Source organism: Plutella xylostella, chromosome 6 (genome assembly GCF_932276165.1).
Source record: "Plutella xylostella chromosome 6, ilPluXylo3.1, whole genome shotgun sequence".
Taxonomy (NCBI): domain Eukaryota; kingdom Metazoa; phylum Arthropoda; class Insecta; order Lepidoptera; family Plutellidae; genus Plutella; species Plutella xylostella.
The window spans coordinates 9,088,785-9,107,878 of NC_063986.1; the positions used below are offsets into that span (position 1 = coordinate 9,088,785).

The 19,094-nt window shown below is 36.7% G+C and overlaps 1 protein-coding gene across 1 annotated transcript in view; it reads right to left on the reverse strand.

Moving 5' to 3' along the window:
• LOC105385852 (lachesin) overlaps positions 1-7,249 on the reverse strand; it is a 62,477-nt gene extending 55,228 nt beyond the window's left edge. The window contains exon 1 of the mRNA XM_011556297.3: positions 6,886-7,249. Coding sequence (XP_011554599.3) covers positions 6,886-6,973 — 88 coding nt within the window. The 5' untranslated portion in view covers positions 6,974-7,249. The remainder of the gene's footprint in view (positions 1-6,885) is intronic.
• Between the last annotated feature and the right edge of the window lie 11,845 nt (positions 7,250-19,094).

Below are 19,094 nucleotides of genomic sequence, written 5' to 3' on the forward strand. Positions count from 1 at the left end.
ATACAAAACATTTAACAGCGTGCTCCCGGAGATTAATTACATTACAATTACTTCGGCGTTATTAAAATCGCTGCCAGCCAGCAGCGATTTTGGATGACATGACGTCATCGTCACACACCCGCGCCTTAAGACACGCAGCTAGCAGTTTAGCAAAACTGGTAACTGCTGCTAGCTGCACTTTATAAGGCGCACGCCACGCCGTAAAGTAATTGTGACGTAATTAATCTCCCGGAGCACGTTGGTAAATGTGATATATGTCTATAAGTTCATTGATATATTCTCTAGCATGTAGTGCTAACAGAATTCTGCTACAATTGCCTTTTTTTAAAACATATTCGGCCATACAAAAATTGCTGCTAGTTTCTGCTGCTAAATTCACAGACCTATTATTTGCTACGACGACGCAAGGTGTCGTGGCTTTGCAATTTTAAACACCAGCCATGTGTTTAGTAAAGTGTTACACGTTTTATATGTGCCCGTTTGTATGTAGCTCTGAAATAGATACTGATTTATTAAAACTTATGATGTTTGGTATCTAATTGCCTCTAGTCTACTAAATATCTAAAAAAAACCAGGAGATGATATTCACAGTTCAGAGTCGTACTGTACCTGAATATATTAATTGTCATATCCAATTGAAAGATGGACAAGACAAAGCCTTAACAAAATATTAATATCCGTTTCATAGCTCCGAGGTTTGATCAAAGATGAGAACACAGCCAAGAAATACTATTCCGTCGTAAGAAACGTTCTAGAAAAACAATTTGCTATTTATTAAATCAACCGATGCTGGGGGTCACTCTATAAATTGACGAATCAACGAACAAGAATTGCCATGCAATCGGCACGCTTAATACAACGAGATAGAGTCGAAGCCCTGCAGTTTTGTTTTTCATAAGCTTCGGAACGCTGTTATAACCACGACTCTATCTCGTTGTATTAAGCGTGCCGATTGCCTGGCAATTCTTGTTCGTTGATTCGTCAATTTATAGAGTGACCCCCTGAATCCGAAATCAAAAGTAATTTGTCGGGCCGGAAACAAGGGAGATGGATAGATGAGTGCGACAAGGACGGATACATGAGAGGAAAGAAGAGGGCACGAGTAGAAGATTTAAATTAGCTTCATTAGGGGAACGATAGATAAGCAACCAGCTGTTTTTGGACGAATAAAAAAGTGATTAAGTATGGATTAAAAAAATATATTTGTAAATCGAAAATGGATGCTTCGGTATTTTCCTACTGTAAATTACGAATATAACTTAAACTCAATAATAGTGACCATGATTTAAAAAAAAAAATGGTACGCTATACCTACATTGATTACAAATTATGACGTTAAATTATATTGGTACGGATAGCAAATTAAACGAGATAAAATATGTAGCATACAGTCTCGGGGGACCTGTCACTAGTGCCGTAGTACCGTCGACATATCAATAATTTGATAAATCCGTTCCATATGTCGCATCGGAATTATTAATGATGATAAAGTAGAGGTGTAAATGAGACAGATGATAAAGTAGGTACTTTTATTAAACAACTTCGTACTTAGTAAAATAGTTTACACAAAAATTGCAAATATCAATAAAATGTTTGTAAATAATTCCGGTTAAATATCGCACAGGATAAGATTATTCATATTAATTGTGTATAGTGATTGTTAATTTTTTATTATTAGGCAATGCAAATTGTACCTTTATAATAAGGTCAATATAAAATAAGATCACGAAAATTTTCCACCTGCATTGCTTTCGATCGATAGTGACCATCTGCAATGAACACAAACACGCAGAAATGAACTGTGTAAGTACCTACTTATGTTTGTATGTGCATAAAATATCCCTGAATTAACGTAAACATTGCAGGGAAAATCTACATAAATAAAAAATATAAATTGTTGTTTCGCACAGACCATATTAAAACTACAATTCCATTAAAAAGAAAAATAATAGCACACAAAATAAATTGCTAGTGAAACGTAATGTAATGTCCAATCTCATTTAAGCCATTCAATTCAGCGCAAGTGCCGAGCGAAACCAATCTGCTCGCTTAATTTACATGGGGAATCAACGCTATTGAAACTGCCCTCGCATGTACGTACTACGCAGCCTGCGCGCTGAAAACTGAAATCAGCTGTGCAACTTGTACTGCGGGCAAAGAGTTTTGTTGTATGTTGTTCGGACAATAAACGGTAGACCAAAAGTTTTGTTATCGCGCCCACTAGCCGCGTCGCCACGCGGGGCGGGGGCGCGGGGCGCGGGGCGCGGAGCGGGGCGCACTTGTTTATGTGGCAATTGCCTCCGCAATGAGCTCCCAACTAACTTCAGCAAAGGAATTCCCGAGTTGCCCAACAAATTGAAGCATAGCTTCGGGAACTCGCAAATAATCATACACAAGGTAAGTTCAGAACTCGAGCTGAAAGTTTCACGGTTCCACTTGTATCAGATAGTAATTCACTTTGGAATTGCGGTCAAGATACAAATGAGCGCGGGGGCTCGGTAACTTTCAGTTTCAGCCGCCATCGCCACTGATAAGTAATTGGAAACTTTAAGTTTCGTAAAGGCTTTGGGCCGCCTTTGTGCCTTCATAATTGAAAGAGTGCAGTGAAGTATCAAAGGGCGTTGAATGCAAAGAGGGCTGAAAATTTCGCGCAACATTCATACAGATTCAACAAAATCCAATAATTCCCTTTTGAATATTCTACGGCTCTTCGAGCAAAAGCTAATCCGTTGAATAATGGGATTATAGATATCAGCATGGAAGCAGCCAGTGCGAAAAAATATGCCCGACTGTTGGCGTATGGAGCGTTAATAACGGTATTTAAATAAATCGTGCTTTGCTTGATGGTTTAATTGCTTTCAGCCAATTTACTGGGCACACTGTGGAGTGGCCTTGCTACACGCGTGTTACTGCAGATAAGCCGTTGCGAACTATTAACAGAGTGTAAAAGGTAATTGAAACATTAAACCAATCGAGGTTGACCGGATTTTTTCTACCGTTATTTACTTTTGGTTCATATTTAGATATTTATAATGATTAATATTTGAATGTAGTTGAAATAATCTGTAGGTTATTATTATAAATTAATTTATTTAGTGAATATAACTCAAATGGACTGTATTTTGAGTAACATAATCGTGAGACTAAGCTGTAAAGAAACTGTCTAATTTAATTAATTGCGCTCAGAACGGCGTGGGCTACCCCTATTCGGCTGACCCTAATTTATTTGGACTATTAACCTGTTGGCTAATCCTACGCTTAAGCGCAGTTAAAGTTTTCTCACTACATTTTCCTCTTTGGAAATCACGTGAGTTTGCGCATTTCTCCACAAATGCTTCGGCTTGTCTATATTTTTCTATTCTTGACTGTTTTTATATTAGTTTAGTTGATGAACGGTTGTACGCTTGCAACTTTTTTTTCCGTAGCAATATTAGTGTCCCACTGCTAGGCAAAGGCATCCCCATGGTTGCTACTATCATTTAGTAACTTATATTTAAGCTAAGCTGTGCTATCACCTACACCATTTTTTATGTTTAGTGAATAATAAATTGAGATAGTAGATATAGAGTACCTAATTGATATTTTTTTAGCAATCCAATTTCATGATACAACTGCCATTAAAAACGATAAAATTACATCTGATGACAGTAACAAATGAAGTAATGTACAAATAGAATGTGGAATTATTAATAAGCATAATACACTCATGAGCAATGAAAGAAATCCAGAGACATAATATATGAAACGTCAATGACAGGTGGAACTTTATCATTGCCCGTTAGATATAAATTTTTTACTAAAGAAAGTTATTTAATGATTAATAAGTAGACAAAGAGACACTTGAGTGACCCAGATACAGAAATGCTAGAATCTATAAGCAGTGTTAGCAATTCAATCGATTTTATAATGAAACTGATATGTCGATTTGTAGGCTTTATTTATAAAGTTTGTCTGTAGACAAGACTATTAAGGATCAATTTGAAGTAGCAATTTAAAAGAAAAAAAGTACTGACCTTAAAAATGTTGTAGGCATATAAGAGAAATAGGTACATTATACATATTACAATGTATAATGTATTTATCTTATATGAAATATGATACCCTGAATACAATAGAAACATAGTAACTATATTTATTATCACAATCAAAACTGCCACATGATTTCAGAATAGTTTCAAAGTTTGCTGAAATTCAAATGTACTTCTGCAACATATAACTTGACATCAGTTATTTATGGAGCCGGCAACGGATATCGCACAATATCCAACAAAGTTCCACGTAGTATCATCAGCCGCAAGTCGATATGCCATACGTGTTCGACTGTATTTCGAAGGTTATGTAAAGCGTAATTATGATCATTCAGTAATATGATAAAAGATAACCGTCCACCTGTCAGCAACTTAGTAAATAAACGCAACGCATTCAGTATTCTCTGTATAGAAATTCACACAAATGCATCCAAGTCAAAAGCATGGCTGACGCCGTTTCTCCATACATTTTTGAACATTCCTTTGGCCGATACGTACGAATCCAAAAGGTGGACGCTTACCATAATACGGTAAATTCAGTAATGCAAATGTCAAAAACAAATGACACACAGGACTGTTCCGTATATCATTTACCTGAACAGAACACAACCTAACAGCCGGGGCTGACTGTACTTCGTATTACGGTCTAGATAACGAGTTATTTGTCTTATTGGTAATGTGGTAGGTCTATGCGTATATAACTAACTAATATAATACGATACTGGGTCGCTGATTGCGCTCCAGATACAAACAGGGGAATGTGGGCTTATCCTGCAAATAGTTCTGTTGGCATATGATAACTATATTAATCACTGGATGATTATTAGCTGTTTATCGGTATATACTACACTTAGGAATATTACCTATTTAATTTAACACTTTATTGTATACATACACATGCATTAGTACAATGAAACAAGCACAGAATAGTCATTAATTAAGTAGGTATAAGTTCGGACTTTTAGCCTAAACCCGACAAATAAAATATGATTTGATAGTTTCGGCTACTATAAGAAACTATAAAAACATATTTTTTGTTATACTAATATCTATTATAGATGTAAGTGTGGGAGTGGAACAGAACGCAAGGTGAAGTATCCATGACGACGAATAACAGAGGAGCATAGAGTGAAAGCAGAGTGTGAAAGACGTATAAAGACGTAAAGACGATTTCATATTTCTTTATTTTATTTTGACCCTTATATAATAAAAGTGATAAATACAACATCTGATTTAATTCCTACAAATTGGGGGCTCGTCCGGGATAAATAAAATTAAAAAAATCTCGGAGATTACGGCCGATGAAGACGGATTTTTATAAAAAGAACAAGACTGACAGTTGCAAATTTTACAAGAAAATTTTTCTTCGCATCACAACGCCTTCAGGTCTGAACATAAACCATTTTAAGACGTAACGACGACGACAAGAAGATGCCACGGACGACGACGGGAGATGACGGGGAGGCAGTCGGAACATCAGGACCGCTCACGTACACGGAGGAGCTGGTAGCCAAGTTCAGTGGGTGCGACCAGACCGATTCCGCAGCACGGTGGGCGCAGGAGGTCGATGACAACGCCGAGATCTTCGGGTGGACGGAGCTGCAGCGGCTGATCGTGGGGCGCAGGTCACTGACCGGTACGGCGGCACTCTGGCTGCGTTCAGAGAAACCCTTCAAGACGTGGGAGGCTCTGAAGACGGCGGTCACCAAGGAGTTCCCAGACACCGTAGATTCCAAGACGATCCATGAGTTAATGAGCAGCCGGAAGAAGAAAGACGAAAGTCGTGTATTATTTGGATTAATTTTAATAAAAAACTGAATAAAAGCCGATTAAATCTAAAAGCCAGTATTTTCAATACCACATGTATGTAGATATCATGGATACTGACGACCAAATAGTGTAGTAGTTAGTGATCCTGTCGATGACTGTTATGCTGTAGGTCCCGGGTTCAATTCCCGGCCGGGTCATATATTTTTTTTAAGATAAATTATTATTATCAATACTTGATTCAAAACCGTTCTATCGATTTTAGACCAGTGTTTAAGCACTAAGCCTTGAATGAGCAGCCCACTTAGCTCCATCGGGCTTATCTAGAACCACAGAATATACGATCTAACATTGTTCTCAAAGCTTAAAAAATGATAATGATAGGTACTATAATATTATAACCTTGAACATGCTTGAACTATCTGTAATTCAAAACGAATCAAATATGTAATTAGTAGGTACATAGTACTAGTCAAACCGCATACCACTTTGCAACTTACTAGGTACTTGTACCCAGGGTCAAATTTTAGAGTGAACTTTAAAGCTATTTATGAGAATATAAACAATATAATATTAACCTTATTGAAATATGTTTGATCAAATTTTGTTTGTGTTAAGTGTTAAAATCGGCTAATTTGTTTTGAAACAAAGTTGTCTTAAATACACAAAATCGGTTCCGCCATTTGGGAGCTACGCCACTACAGTCAGATACACAGATACGTTAAACTCAAAACACCCCTCTTTTTCGTCGGGGTTAAGCCAATATACACAAACACAAATCAATCACACACGTCAACTTTGTAACACCTCTCTTTTTATATCGGAGGTAAAAACTGTGTCTAACTAAAGCATGGGTGGAAAACGACTACGTGAGTAAAAATTTTATTCCCTTTGTAATTCCAGTAAAAACCCACCCTCTACTTCATCAAAGAAAATAATAATGAATGAATAAGAAGCAAAGGAAAGTAAGAAATTCATTTAGGATAAACGCTACGAATGTCTCTAATACGAAATGATGAATGATGCCGGCCGAAAAAGAAAACAAAGTATTCTTCTTACATCAGATAAACGAATTTGCTAAACAACTTACCGTCGGCAGCTTTTGTCGTATCAAATAAAATTATCAGCAAGACGAAACACGCTCGCGCCAATCTCGTTACCAATGTTTTATTATACATGTTTACGAAATAAAACAACACCTAAGACATTGTCTTTGAATGTATTTTTCAGTATTTTTTTTGGCTAAAGTTTTGTTTCAGGTGCCCGCCATGGCGGGTGTCTAGTGCGGCCGATTAAATATTCATTAGGGTTGTTGTGAATGGAACTGGCGTCATTCGTAGTACGCGAGTGCGGCGGCGCGGCCGGCGACAGGGGACGCGTGGCTCGGGGGCGCGCTGGGTCGGTACTGGCTGCTTCAGCCACGCAGCGCTTTGTCTCAGCGCCCGCCACCCGCCCAGCGCAAGCGTCAACTGGACCCGCCTCACGCGCTCGCATCAAATGATGGAACATCACCAGTATTTGTAACAGTTTGCGTCAAATTGATATTAATGGAGGCGTTTTAATAAACTCTAATTGAGTTTCGGCGACTCCGCGACGCGACAACCAGGTGCGCTAAGTACGCGCCGAGGATCGCGCCCCGAGAAATAATATCTAATTTAGATGAAAGTTAATTACGAGGACTCTTAAACTTGCCAGCAATCTCCGAGATTGATGTAGGTGGGCTGCAAAACAGAATTACAGTTTTATGAATATTTTATGAAGTTAAAATTCTTGGCCGTCTCCGAGATGTATTTAAGGTTATATAAATGCTGACATCCCAATGTTCCGTTCATTTGCACTCTCCCAGGTGTTTGGCTGTGGAAGCATTTGACTGCAAAATTGAAGGTCCATTTTCGCCGGAACTGAGTAATCGAAATTAGGTATTAGCATACGTAGTGTAGTGCGGAACATTCGCGGGGGCCGGCGCGCTGAATTAAGGTGGTGATAATTTATTCGGAAGGTAATGCCTATGGAGGATATATGTATTGAATCTATTTGTAAGTAAATATCCAGTCTTTAAAAATAGTTGTTTATAGATCAGCAACTGCAATCTGCTTCGTAAAACTTTGTCAAAAAAAGTACGTACGTGCTCTACGCACGTAGGTACGTACTTTTTTGTGGAGGTGCACAATGCACATCTAATAAATTTAACATTTCGGTAGAAGCCGATGACTGTAAAATATAACAAAGGTTACGCAAAACTTTGTACTAGAAAAATAAAAATCACGCATATCAATTTATAACACAGTTTTAAAATGAAAGTTTGCTCAAAAATCCGTAAAGAAAACAAAGACGGTCGTTTCAACATTTATGTGACATCTGATTGAAAAATGCTCTTCCATTTTACGATGTCAGCTTTTTAATAAAAATCTATTCTATCTTGTTACTTTATACTAGAAGACATCATATTTCTTTAAAGTACACTTTATTATTATGAAGGAATAAAAAAGTGATTGTTTTGAGCCATCTTGTTATATTAAAAGATTGAGACGTCTGGTCTGATAGGCATAAAATCGATTTTATATTTGTAGACAAGTTCATCGAATTTTAATAAATCTCCGTATTTGATCCATACTTATTACTCAGATACTTTATTATTATAATTTACACTTTATCACATCATTCCCATGGATTGTGTAAAAGCATGCTTGTTTATAATTATTTCAAATAGCAATATTTTGGCATGTCTGATACAGAGTGTAGTCTTTCAAATTTTCTAAATGACTGAGTTACCACCGCTGTAATAGATGTAATTAGGTATATACCTATTTATAATGAGATTATAATATGATGAGCCTTCCATAAATTTCTTACAGAATCATACAGTTCAGCTGTTTCAAATGTTTCATGATATTATTAGTATAGCTATTGTAAAGATAAACAGGTTGATTTTTAGTAGTACCCAATATTTATGTAAAAACTATAAGTTTGATTCAGTATTGCTGCAACAAGAGCACATTACAAACAATTTACTTTACATTTTATTGTAGCTGCACAACACAAAAACGAGCAATTCTTTTATCATTTCTCTTGAAAGAAACCTCACGAGTCTGGCTTCCATCGCGGCAAGGAGCTACGCTCTATACGAGTACTGACTGCTTCCGTACACAATTTGTTTGAGGTCTTGCCCTGTTGCTTTTTCAAGCTGACGAATGTGGGGTGTACTGTGTGGCTGGCGGGCGGTTCCCTTGCACCCATCTAAATATGTTTCAGGCAAGATAACGTGTGTGCTCGGTTTACGAAACGCGTTAGGGTTTAAGGGGATAAATCGGTTATGTGAAATAGGATTTTGGTAGTACGCTTGTTTGTGATAGAACTTGAACGTAAAATTTCATGCCTGAAATAGCGCCTTGTTTGACTTGGTGCAATGTAGTTGAACTTGTAGCTACCAACATACATTAATCCGAATAATTTTTAGACGAATATGAAAGTAACGCATTTTAAAATTACGAATAAATTACAACCCCCAAAATAAACTGCCGCAATAGTTGTAAACAAAAAAATATTAAAATAACGGAACTATTTTTTTTAAATATTTTAGTTATTATAGTTTCGATGTTTCAAATGTGCGATTTTTTATTAAGATCAAATAGTAAAAACTAATATTCCCGAAATTTCAATATTTAAAACTGGATTTTCACCCCACTTGGATTTTGTTATTACATAACCATTAAATGCATAGTCGGTAATTTAGCAACATCATAGCTTTATATTTTTGTACCTAATGTAGTGTGATAATCATAGTAAAATCTTTAGTATACCCGGTTAAAATAAACCCGTCGATCTTACGAATCATTAATAATCACGTAATAATAATAAATGGTTTCCATTGCTTCCAGATACAACAATTTCAGAAGATTAATTACGTACTCAATATTTCTTACAGAAGCAAGACGGGTAACCATAATTATGCGTATCATTATGATAAATTCTAGTTGTTCCAACGGGTAATTGAAATGAAAGGTATGGTTCGATTACTAGTCTATCAAATAAACACATACTCATATCCCTGTTACTGGTCTAACGTCACATTTGTGCACGAACAACCTGCCTGAAAATATTACACCATTTGTGTACCTATGTACGAAATTCCAGTAGGCTAAATAACTAGATTCTTCGATCATTTTCAGCAAAAAATCAAACCTATCGCTGTGTCAATCATCAACCAAAGTGCATTTTATTTTTGGATTCGCTATATTTTCAATTTAGATTACGCCTACGGTTGATAGACTTTTATACTTCTACTTCACAGTTAATCCCACCGAATAAATTTGATATCGATTGAAAATATTTTAAAGAGTTTTTACCATCAAGACTTCAAAAAGATTTAATCGGCTCCAAACTGGAAATACGTCTCGAAATTGTACCCATTTTCAGTGTTAATTCTTCGCCAATACTCTGGTAATACTGTTTATTTGGAGGAATGAGTGGGGCTTACGGAGGCCGGCTTCAGCGAGTCCGCTACATGAAGGGTGACGCGTAAGCCCCAACCCTTTTTTCCGTCTTCGCAAATCGTCAGGGATTAGCCCGAGCAGCTCACACCTTTTGGCAAATATTTTTTTTTGCGGATTAGCCGCGGTAACCGCCATGATACAAAGTGTTTTGACGTCGATCAATAACTCTACCCCAACTTATACAACGTTTTCACCACCCTTATTGATATTTAGATAAAGGCTTCTTTGGGGTTCCGAAAAAGTATTGCCTCGCCAAAGGATTTAATTTGAACAAGTTTTTTAAGGAATCTCTCGTATTTTCGGAATAGAATTCCTCCGTACGAATAAACGGAGTTCAATGGGAAGTATTAATCTTCCAACTGATGATTCGATTTTTAAAAACCTATTCATGTTCCTACACTCTTTTTGAACTTTGCAATTTAACTTCAGTGGAAGTTTCCACTACTTTTCTCGGAAGCTTGAACTTTTTGTCGCTCGGAGCGAGAAATGCTCATGTACGGATGTCGGTATTAAGAAGAATTGCGCGCATCATTTGCTACTTTATCCGTGTGCATTGAACAATGCCATTTTTATGACAAATAAAAATTATTGCATTGTAAATATTGGAAGAAATCTTTTAGTCGCGAGTGGAACGCAAAAGTTTGTTCGTTTCAAATTCAATATATTATGGCGAGCGTGCCGGCGCCGAGCCGACACCGAAACTCACTCGAGCGGAGCTCACAGAGAATTTATTGTTTTTCTAAGAAAATTCTCTCCTTACATCTCCACATCGCCTTTGATACCGCTGAAAGAGTTAAGCTGAACCCTTATTGTGGGTCCCATTAAAAAAATGTCGGAGCTACATCCCTTTGTCAATGGAGTATTCGTTGTTCGTTTTGTTAAAGTACTTTGTGCTCTCACAACGTTCAACTGACGGTAGCACTTGATCTTTGTACTAGTTTAGCTTCCTCATAAATTGGTACGATGTCTCAGTAAGCAACTAACTAGAAGCTCAATATTTCTTTTGATTGGTTCCAATCAAGCAATAGCACCGTTAGAAGCGTCCGTAGTCGAGCGGGCCTCAGTGATCGTAACTGATCGCTGAGGTTAAGCAACAACTGACACGGTCAGACATTGGATGGGTGACCAATTTCAAGTGGTGCTTTTCTGGACGCTTCCGTGCTTCGGACGGCACGCTAAGCCGTGGGTCCCGGTTGCTGCTTCGGCAGCAGTCGTTAAGCCTAGTCAGAGGCCTTCGGGCGGCTTGAAAACATCTGACAGTCGGGTTGCCCACTTACCCGACAACTCTCTCAGCACAAGCTTGCTTGCGTTAGGGTCCACCAACCCGCACTTGGCCAGCGTGGCGGACTAGGCCTAAACCCTTCCTTCAATGGAAGGAGACCCGTGCCCCAGCAGTGGGGACGTAATGGGTCGTGATGAAGCAATAGCACCTGCCGTGTTGTTTTTAGATGAACTTCTAGGAGGTACGTGACTCGCTTTAATCGCACCTGGTCAGTTTACTAAATTTCTAATACTTTTGCCGTGAAAGATATAATCTGGACACGTATGAGAACAAGCCATTATTACAATTGAGATAACATTTTTGGAACTTAAGGTCCATTTGCAGAGGTCCGGGACTTACTAACACGCGCTCAATAACTTTTAAAGAAGTGCCAAGGGCTGGATAGGGCCTGACCGGTCCAAGATAAAGCTTTTATCGAGGACATAATAACGGAGAAAAAAATCGTTAAGAGAGTAGAGTTTTAAACAGTAGTAGTTCTCAGCTTATTGGATTAAATTTACGTATTTTCCACGTAACACGTGTCTAGATTTAAGGACTCTAAAATGTGACTCTAAAGTGATGAATACAGTAAATAAATAAATAATACTCGTATGTAAATAAATAAATAACTCTACAAAGTAAATCATTATTTTTATCCGTATCTTGTAGTTGGATTGGAACGCTGATGTCATACATAATCTACGTACCTACAATAGTAAGTAGTTGGCATTTCACCATCTACGTACATATATTATACGACTTATATACCATGAATTTATAGATGAAGGCCGTGATAAGCCAATACACTGCCTCTTCTTCCACACAGGCTGCGAACTGCCGAGGCCTGGGACACGTGCAGGGCACTCTTGAGACTGATCCCTCTTTCTGCTTAGATTAAATTTGCTCCTATAAAAATGTGTCCTCGAGTCGATAACCCGAGTGTGTGCAGATGTCGCCGGCTGTATGAAGTCGCCGATAGGGTCCCGGGAACGTGCGCCGCTTGCCCAATGAATACCGCCCAAACTGATTTTTGGTAAAGACTTCTCGTGGCTTACCTTCTTAGCGACTTGAGTATGGCTGCCGCGGTACGACTAGTGCCTAAGCACTTAATTGTTGGACTGGTTTTGCTGATACGTAGCTTTTAAGGAACGTTCTGAACAATTCTAGTTACGTGCTGATGGAAACGGTAAGTTACCTTATAGAGTATACACGTCAGACGCAACGCTTAATTCTTTAACAACTATTTATAAAACATGTTTGCGATAGGGGATCTAATTTTTGTCATCGAGACGCTAAGAAGAAGACGAATCATAAAAAGTTGAAGTGAACAATTGAAATAAACTAAAAGAATTAACTTATAAAACAAAATTACCCAAAAGTATGGCAACTTAGGTAAAGTGGTCCGTTGGAACTTTTATTTGTGATCACGAAAAGAAACTTGTACATTAATGTTGTGAACAAAAATGCGAGTCACTTTACTCACTTTCCTTCAGCGAATCAATATTTAAAAGCATTGAAAGTTGGAAACAAAATAAATCTTTTTAACGATGTCTTTGTTAAAAATCTCCCTTTGCCCTTTCTTGAATTTCCGAACTTTGACTCGGAAAAATACTTATTAATGTTCACTGAGAATCAATTTCATATTATCCATTGATACTTTCAGACTTAAGAAGAAGGGTATAAGTTTAAACGGATTTGTTTTTGTTTTGAATTAGGTAAAAAATATAAAAGCAAAACGGTTAAACTGATCGTTTCATAAAAATCTATACTTAATCTATTTTTTTAAAGAAACGGCAGAGTTTATGGTAAATACTGACCTAAAGTCGTTTAAACTTTATCCCTCACAAATACACTCACGATTTGCATATTAACAACATGAATATCGAGAAAACTCTACATTGAAGCTGACCGCAACAAACATAGTAGTTGTACGATATCATCGGCCCGTGGCCGGCAACCCGCGTGTTTCATCCCTAGGGGGTAATATAAAGTATGCAACTACATACCTCATGCTGGCTTACCTTCAGACCTTCCTATGTTCAAATATTTGTGTTTAAATATATCTCTATCGCTTTGAATATAATGTCGTATTTGGCCATTATAACAATAGCTTTTGAATAGAATCCCAAATCTATCGCATATTTATTTGATTATTTCAGTTTTTGTCATTTGAATATTCAATTATTCCATAATTTGTCTTGTTCCAAAAAATCTAATAGATACCTGTCTGGTATTTTAAGTATTTGAGACTAGAAGATATTCTACAATTCTATGAAATTCCATTAAATTTAATCTTTAAAACCTTAAGCCATTGTAATTGCTCTACTTCTTAGAACTGCTGTCTCCATTATTTCTGCTGACAAATTATCAAAACTGTAAATGTAATGTTATAGTTTAACATAATATTAACTTTATCTTTGTTTTCTTGCGAAAATACACTTTGTATTTAAGCCAAGAAAAACAAACTCAATAGCCGGGTACAAACATCCCTGGGGGGACATACGGAACCGCGGCGCACTTGGCTCGCTAATACAATACAATGCATTACCAACGTACCCACACGAATAAAAAATATTCCCGCTATAACAATTTTAATGCTCGTGTTTTTTATTTACACCCAAAACGTTACAAGCGAGCAACAACTTATGTATGCGAAGTTTAAGAAGCTCTTAAAATTATAAATATAAGTTTGAAATGGCTGTATTAATTTTTATGTACGTGAATCCTGATCAAAAGTAAATATTATAATAGCGAAGGTAATCTTTCATTATTTTCATCAGGGTACTGTATTAGATTTTATAATAAGCTTCCAGCAGAAGTTGCTCAAATGCCAGAGAATAAGTTTAAGTGTTACATTAAAGAGAAACTCAGTAAAAAAGCTTATTATAAAATTGATGATTACTTAGAGGACGTTAATGCATGGCTGTGATAAGTAGTTAGCTCTGCTCATATTATTATAATAATAATTATTAAGCTTATATGTATTGTATACCAACTAGTTTTAAGTCTTTTTTTGAAAAGATGGCTCAGGAGTTTCTTGCCTCCGTTCTTCTCCTTAGACAGAAAGAGCCCCCCCTTATCCGAACGGAGAGTAATTTGTAAAAATTGACGTTCATCAGAAAATTTTATATTTGTACGATGAATAAAAAAATTTGAGTTTGAGTTTGAGAGTTTGAGTTCATTGTAGTAACGCAAAGAGGTGCTAAATAAATTTTATCTAGGAATACGCAAACATTTTCGTTTATCTTCGTAAATCAGCACTATCAAGGCACGGTTCCCAAAACACCCATTCTCAAAACTGAATAATCCATTACCCAATATCAAAGTTTCCCAGAACATTATTGTGTCGAAAATATATGTTTTCATTTTAAATAACTGTGCCTGAAAGTCCTAATACCAAATTAACAATATTTTCGGAAACGGATTATAGAATAGAATAGAATAGAATACTCTTTATTTTGCACCATTAAAAACACATTACAATTCACAACTTATATACATAACATAGTACAAAAAAGGCGGCCTTATTGCTTAAAGCAATCTCTACCAGACAACCTTTATTTAATTATATATAAGTACCAACTGTATTTATCTCCGAAATCAGAGAAATATACAAAATGGTTTAATTTATAAAATATATTGTTTACAAATTGACTAAGTTCAACCTAGCTTGTCATTAAAGGCTAGCAGTAACTCAGTAATGGGAATCCATTTTCTACTAACCACCATCAGTGCAATTATTGATCGTAGTTCAGTTTTCTAAGAACTTGCGGTAACAAGATAAGGGCAAATCTACCGTGAAATATTGTGATCCACGAGTAAATTTTTATAAAATAGGTATTATTTAATTATTTTTTATACACATACTTGTAATACGTATCTACGCAACCGCTCCTCTCTACCATACCCTGACCATAGACTAACTGACATAACTTTAGTAGAATATAGCTAATTAAAGCAAAACATTCTAATTTTTAAGCGACCACTTTTTTTAACTGATAGCAAAGTAGGAGCAACAGTAGACAAAATATTACGTAGTCTATGGTGCAACCCCATCAGCCTCATCATAAAGTGTTCTAATCCCTTATTTTTTATCTAAGCCTAAAATTAAGTAGATAAATAACAGTCTATAGCAAGCCTTATCCTAAGAGAAGGCCTCACGTTCCGGCCGAGCTATCAATCTTAGGGCTATTACAATGTTTAGCGCCTGATGTATTGTTTCGGCATCAATAAAGTTTTGATGAATTTTCATGTACTCTCCCTCCCGGCTTTGTTCAGCAGGATATTGATGAATAATTTGACGGCTCAGCAATGTTGCTTAATTTAATTACACAAAGACCATTCTCCATTGATACCGATCTCTAAATCTATGGATGAGACAAAAGTTTGTTAACTGTTTATGTTCAATTTTGGTGCGTATTATTGCGAAGTTTAGGTAAGTATGGCTTTCTGTGTAGCTGTGTACGCATATAACATTCTGTTGGAGTGTTTAATCCCCGATCAAGGGGTGTTATACCTCTAAAAGGGGTACGTGAGTAAGATATACCTAATATGTACATTGCTTCAAAATGGATGGGACAGTTTCATATACGTTTTGGAGGTACTTTATAGACCCTAGAGGTGAAACGTCTTTTTATGCAAATAATAATTAAACAAACTGAAGTTTCCATCCATTTTTTTTTTTTTAAAACTGAAGTTTGAAGACCTCCGTGAAAACTAACCAATAGTCAGATGACACTGGCCACTTGTGTAAAAATATAAAGCTACTCTGTTTTTACAATTACACCGAACAATTTTACAGTGATATCTTTTAGAAAACGAAAATCTCAATTCACAATTTGCATAAGTAACCGGGTCTCGATATCTATCGACTGTCACGGACACTGCCCACCGGCGACGCGGCCGTGCCAACGACAAGTTGTTCCCTTTCATTCTTATTTTATATTCCTTCAGCAATCTTGGACTTGCTTGCATTGTGTGGTTTCTTTGGAAATGTTTAAGACTAATCCTAGTTAAACGTACTCGTACGTTCTTTAATGACGAATTGATTGAATGATTGGGAACCTGAAAGTAAGTATGACACGACTACAAAACAATAAATATGAACATTTACTTGTCGTTTTTTCATGTCAATTATACATATTATGTTCTAAACTGTTATGTGTGTTCATTTGAGTAGCTTATGACCGTTAATTATAAATATATTCAATATTATAATCGTGGATATGACAAAACATAAAATCAGTTGCCTAGTGCGAATACGATACATCATAAATTTAATGGATATTGATGACTTATGTTATTTTGACAACAATCACACAGTAAACCTTTATACCCGTGTAATAACAAGTATTTACCTGATATTTACACAGTCAGCTGTAAGTATTTCGACCAGCCGTAGCGAGATAACTGCACGTTTTTATCATTTAAAGACCACACATGAATCAAGTCGCTGAAACTAAAAAAGTGTAATAATTTAAACGGAATCTTGCAGCTAACACGAGGAGAGGAAGTACGTCGGAAGCCAGGCGAAGCATATTTAATTTTTCTTGCGGCGTCCTCGGTCGCTTTGTGTGAAAATTTTGCAACACTTTTTCCCTTGAGAACTATATGTTTCAGTAACACTGTTTTTATAAACTTGTTGCTGCAGTTTTTATTCTAGATTTTATTTATGTCTAATGCAATATTTTTTCTGTATTTTCTTTCTAAACATTTCTATACGGCAAAACAACCTAAGATTCCATTCTAAGACCAATGGCATTTTGTCAGTATCAGACACACATTACAGTATACATATATACACTTTTTGCTATCCCATTGAAGTGTCCACATTCATTACTTCCCCTATCTAATGAAGATATTCTCCGAAACAGATAGTATCAGTGTAGAGCTTGTTTATTTCGCTCTAACCCACGTTTATCTATACTGGCCCGTCCGCTAGTAGCAGCCCGCAGCCGGCGGGTGGCGCGATATATTTCCCCGACGCCCATGATTCGCTACTTAAGCGCGATAGGAAAATCGTAAATTCAAAGGAAGGAGTTTTCTTTATAGTCGCCAAACGCTTTCATACATAAGCACGTATTTGGGCGCATACGGCTGAACGGGACCAAATGGCACCGAATTATAATACCATCCGTTACGTTCCACACCCCTACTTTTTGAATCTTTTACAGCGAGCGCGTAATACGATTTTCATTGAGCCGTTTCCTTTAAGATTAGGAGAGCTATTGACAACGCTGTGACTAATGTGTTTGTTTATGGGTCGTGTAAATAATAATATGTTCGGATACATTAAATTTATTGGATCTTGTTCTTTGCTCTTTTTCGCTTTTAAGATGGTATACGGGACGAGGAATATAATAATACTAGCTGTTGCCCGCGAGCTTCGCTTCGCCTTAAAATTATTTTGCCGTGGACTACTCCCGAACTACCTACCCAATAACATGCCATGGTGGTATTAAATTAGATGAAAGTTGACAAATAAGTACGAAGATACTTGACTAAAAATGATTTTCATGACTTCATTGAGCAAAGACTTGTATAGCAATGGCAGAATAGTAATTTATAAATGTTTAATTTCAAGCATCTAACTTATGCAGTTTTGGTTTTTTTCATACTACTTATTTTTTTTCACTTTAACTCCCATTTTTCAAAACAAAACCATAACTTTACTAAGGTGTGCAGACATGTTAGATTGAAAACATCTAGGTATCTTGCAATATCCTATTGTAAATAAGCTTTACGGCTGTTTTAACAGCATGCAGATTTCATCACGCACGTGGGATAGCACGCCATTTTCCCGCATCTCGTGTGCATATTCCACGCGTCACAATGAATACTTGTATGAACGCGTGCGGGGAAATCCCGCGTGCGTGATCAAATCCGCATGCTGTTAAAAACAGCCTAAGTTAATGCCGAATTTCAACCGCTAACTCCGGTTTTTGTGGGAAAATACGGTACCTAAGCTACGTCCCTTCCTAATTTCAAGTGCCTACGCTACGTTTAGCCTGTGCGTGTCAGTCATGGGAATTCCGTATAGAAAATCTCTGCATATTTTCCTAAAACACCTACGTAATAAGTTTCATGGTTTTATCTTAAAAAATGACGCATAAGAACCAAATGACAATGAATTAAACGTATTGAAAAGTACAGTCGTTTATTGGGTTGTTTTCGAGGACCTTAAAAACTTACTGCAAATACATACAAACTATAAGTACATTAGCTAAAATCAAACCATACCGCGATCTATATCCGATCCGACAACGCCATCTAGGAGCGGACATAGCTACTATATAAATTAAACTTCTAAAACTCAACACCCATAAAACTTTCAACCCCTATATTACACCCCCACACTGGGTTTTTTTTATATGCTAATTATTATTTATTTGTGATTATGTAGTGCCTAAATACAAAATATAATGTTTTTATCTTCAAAAATGACGAACTTCATACAAAATATGAACACCTATTTCATCCACTCACAGATCGAAGTTTCAAAAACGCTAGAACAAAATGTTTAATTATTGCTCATCAAGTGCTTAA